Consider the following 4,322-nt stretch of genomic DNA (forward strand, 5'->3'; position numbering starts at 1 on the left):
ATGTATCTCCTTCTGTATTTCTACGCTACACTCTAAGTTGTATTCGTATTCAGCTATCCTGCTTTTTGGCATCGTGGTGTGCCTAGTTTTGTAGGGGTGATGTTGGGAACCCCAGGACTGCGTTGTTATGCTATCTTATGTGTGGCGTTTCCTTTAATTGCATTTATAAATTAAATGGGACGTTACATTTATGGTATCAAAGCGGTCATTCCTCAGGTCTGTGGACTTGGATGTCCGCTTAGCTTTCTCTGTGTATCTTCTGAGTGTTCTTAGTTAAATTCTTGCCTTTATCAAGCCTAACCAAGTGATTTTCTGTGTGCCAGTGGACTATGGCATCTCCTCGCCGAGCTTCTCAGTCATCCTAGGGGAACACACCAGATATCGCCAGAGCCATAGAGGCAATGGTGGCAGCTATGGCGCAGCAGAGTGCTGCGATGATGCAGCAGCATGAGGCATCTATGCAGTGGCAGGCGGCATCGCTCGAGCAGCAGCAGGCTGTGATGCAGCAGATGGAGGGTGCGAGGGTAGCTGCTGAGGATGCTCATCGGCAGCATATGGAGGCCCTCCGCCAGTTGGAGGAGAACAGGGCGGCTGCCCCTGTGTTTGGTCCTGAACCACGACCTGTAGTTAGGGAGTGGAGTCTAGAGGACTTCCTGAAGCACCACCAGGCGAAGTTCGACGGGAAGACTAGTCCTGACGCCGCAGACCAATGGTTGAAGGACCTGGAGCGCATCTATGATGCGAAGATGTGCCCTGCGGAGAACAGATTGGCGTTCTCAGTTTATATGCTCACGGGAGAGGCGGAGCATTGGTGGAGCAGCACCAGATCCATCCTGGAGGAGAGGGATGAGCCAGTGACGTGGGAGGCTTTCAGGGAGAGATTCCTCTCCGAGTACTTTCCCGACAGCATCCGATACGCCAAGGAGGTGGAGTTCCTCCAGTTGACCCAGGGAGGGAAGACTGTCACTGAGTATGCTAAGAGGTTCAAACACCTCAACCGTTTCTACACCCTACCACTCGATGAGGAGTGGCGATGCAGGAAGTTTGAGAATGGGCTTCGCGGCGACATCCGCTTGATGGTGGCACCCTTGTCCATCAAGGACTTTGCTGCTCTGGTAAAGAAGGCCAGAGTGATGGAGAAGATGAAGCGTGAGGTGGAAGGTCAGCGTCCACAGCAGCCACAGCCGCCTCAGAGGATCGGTGGACCATCTGGGTCCAAGCCCAGGCATGAGGAGCGGAGGAGACCGTATGATAGGCCCCACCATCAGTCTCAGGGGTCTAGGGGTCTTCCTCCTCAGCAGGGTCGAGTGCAGTGTTACACATGTGGAGGACCCCACCTGAGGTACGCTTGTCCACGTATGGAAGGCTACCGCAGATGCAACAACTGTGGCAAGGAAGGCCACTTTGGGAAGGATTGTCCCACCCTTGCTAGGGCATCAGCACGCCCTCCAGTTCAGACTCCTCACCAGCACCAGCGGAGAGATAGAGGCAACAGGCCTCAGGCGACGGGCAGAGTGTATGCGATGTCAGGGGCTGAGGCATCAGGCTCAGGTAACTTGGTTATGGGTAGTTGCATGATAGCTGGTTCTTCTTGTTGTGTGTTATATGATTCTGGAGCGACACACTCTTTTGTGTCAAATGCATGTGTGGAACGGTTGGGTCTGCCGGTGTGCGAGCTGCAGTGTGAGCTCGCGGTGTCTACTCCGGCGTCGGGTTTGGTCAGGACGTCGTCCTTGTGTGCTAGGCTTCCAGTGGAGGTAGAGGGACGCAGGTACAAGGTGAACTTAATCTGCCTACCTCTACAAGAGTTGGAGGTGATCTTAGGGATGGATTGGCTCTCTGCCAATCGCATTCTGATAGATTGTCGGGAGAAGAAGCTGCTTTTTCCCTCCGCAGAGGAGCCTGAGTTGGTGTCTTCCCAGTGTGTTATGAGGGAACTACAGGACGGAGCGCAGTGCTACATGATCTTCACGCATATGGAGGTGGAGAAAGGAGAGGCAACGTCAGTGATACCGGTTGTCCAGGATTTTGTGGATGTGTTTCCAGAGGAGGTACCAGGGTTGCCTCCCAGTAGAGAAGTGGAGTTCTCTATAGATCTTGTACCAGGGACAGGTCCGGTATCGATGGCTCCATATCGCATGGCTCCAGCAGAGTTGGTGGAGCTCAAGAAACAGATAGAAGATCTGATGGAGAAACAGTTCATCCGACCCAGTACTTCGCCTTGGGGAGCACCAGTGTTGTTGGTGAAGAAGAAGGACGGGAGTTCGCGTCTGTGTGTGGACTACAGGCAGCTGAACAAGATGACGATCAAGAATAAGTATCCGCTCCCGAGAATTGATGACTTGATGGATCAGTTACATGGATCATCAGTGTTCTCGAAGATAGATCTGCGCTCGGGTTATCATCAGATTTTGGTAAAGGCTGATGATGTACAGAAGACAGCCTTCAGATCCAGGTATGGCCACTATGAGTACGTGGTTATGCCGTTTGGTGTGACCAACGCTCCAGCAGTGTTCATGGACTATATGAACAGGATCTTCCGGCCCTTCCTAGATAAGTTTGTCGTGGTCTTCATAGACGACATCCTTATCTACTCCAGGACTCAAGAGGAACATGCAGAACACCTAAGGTTGGTGCTTGGTGTTTTGAGGGAGAAGCAGTTGTATGCCAAGTTATCCAAGTGTGAGTTCTGGATGGATGAAGTTCAGTTTTTGGGGCATGTGATATCTGCTCAGGGGATTGTAGTGGACCCGGCAAAGGTCGAGGCAGTGGTAAAGTGGGAGAGTCCCAAGTCAGCTACAGAGATCAGGAGCTTTGTGGGGCTAGCAGGCTACTACCGGAGGTTCATAGAGGGATTCTCCAAGATAGTGGCACCTTTGACTTTGCTTACGCGGAAAGACCAACCTTTCACTTGGATGGACAGGTGTGAGGAGAGCTTTCAGGAACTAAAGAGGAGATTGACGAGTGCTCCTATATTGGTAATTCCGGACGTGGGGAAACCGTTTGAAGTCTACTGTGACGCCTCTCACCTCGGGCTTGGGTGTGTTTTGATGCAGGAAAAGAAGGCAGTGGCATATGCTTCGAGGCAGCTTAAGATACATGAGCGTAACTATCCCACTCATGACTTGGAGTTGGCGGCTATAGTTTTTGCCTTGAAGATCTGGAGGCATTACCTATATGGTGCTCAGTTTCGGGTGTTCAGCAACCACAAAAGTTTAAAGTACTTGTTTGATCAGAAGGAGTTGAACATGACACAGAGGAGATGGATGGAATTCCTGAAGGACTACGATTTTGAGCTCCTGTATCATCCAGAAAAGGCGAATGTGGTGGCAGATGCTCTGAGTAGGAAGATAGTACATACTGCACACCTTATGATTAAGGAGGTGGAACTACTAGAGAAGTTCAGAGACATGAGGATACAGGTGGAGTTGGGGTCCGAGTCCATTAGGTGTAGTACCCTTACTATATCTAGTGACTTCTTGGGCTCGATCAGAGAGAGGCAGTTGTCGGATGCCAGCCTGAACAGAGTTAGAGAACAGATTGGGTCGGATGAGGCTAGGGACTTTGCTTTGGGTGATGATGGTATACTACGGTTTCAGGGCAGGGTATGCGTACCTGATGATACTGAGGTGAGAAGGTTGATCCTTGAGGAAGGACACAAGAGTCGTCTTAGCTTGCATCCTGGCATGACTAAGATGTACCAGGACCTCAAGGAAACCTTCTGGTGGCAGGGGATGAAGAAGGATGTGGCACAGTTTGTATCTGCTTGTCTGACGTGTCAGAAGGCGAAGGTGGAGCACCAGAGACCCGGGGGAAATCTACAGCCTTTAGAGATACCGGTGTGGAAATGGGACAGCATCTCCATGGATTTTGTGACTCATCTTCCACGAACTTTTAGAGGGCATGACACCATCTAGGTGATAGTGGACCGATTGACCAAGAGTGCTCATTTCTTGGCGATGAACTTGAGGATGTCCATGGCCAAGTTGGCTCAACTGTACATTAAAGAGATAGTAAGACTCCATGGAGTGCCCTTGAGTATAGTTTCCGACAGAGACCCGCGGTTCACATCTCGGTTTTGGCAGACGTTGCAGAGTGCTATGGGTAGCAAGCTCACCATGAGTTCGGCTTATCACCCTCAGACTGATGGCCAGTCTGAGAGGACGATCCAGTCATTAGAGGATTTGTTGAGAACTTGCATATTGGATCATCTGGGTGCTTGGGACGAGGTATTGCCTTTGATAGAGTTTACCTACAACAACAGTTTTCATGCGAGCATTGGCATGGCGCCATACGAGGCTCTTTATGGCAAGAGGTGTAGG

The 4,322-nt window shown here is 50.9% G+C and overlaps 1 protein-coding gene across 1 annotated transcript; it reads left to right on the plus strand.

The window, feature by feature from the left end:
- The first annotated feature begins 401 nt into the window (after nucleotides 1–401).
- Nucleotides 402–3,094, plus strand: LOC146888361 (uncharacterized). The gene is made up of 3 exons (XM_085670071.1): nucleotides 402–524; nucleotides 573–2,277; nucleotides 3,048–3,094. Exons 1-3 carry the CDS (start codon nucleotides 402–404, stop codon nucleotides 3,092–3,094), a joined length of 1,875 nt encoding a protein of 624 aa, XP_085526197.1.
- Nucleotides 3,095–4,322: the final 1,228 nt, after the last annotated feature.

Source organism: Vigna unguiculata, chromosome 2, assembly GCF_037176805.1.
Source record: "Vigna unguiculata cultivar grain cowpea cultivar isolate G323 ecotype 2 chromosome 2, ASM3717680v1, whole genome shotgun sequence".
Classification (NCBI taxonomy): domain Eukaryota; kingdom Viridiplantae; phylum Streptophyta; class Magnoliopsida; order Fabales; family Fabaceae; genus Vigna; species Vigna unguiculata.

Coding starts and splice junctions, on each gene's coding strand:
- LOC146888361 (XM_085670071.1), top strand. CDS start 402: ATGGTGGCAGCTATGGCGCAGCAGAGTGCTGCGATGATGCAGCAGCAT. Junction 525..572: donor AGCAGATGGAGGGTGCGAGG/GTAGCTGCTGAG, acceptor GCCCTCCGCCAG/TTGGAGGAGAACAGGGCGGC. Junction 2,278..3,047: donor CGGGAGTTCGCGTCTGTGTG/TGGACTACAGGC, acceptor CTTGGGTGTGTT/TTGATGCAGGAAAAGAAGGC.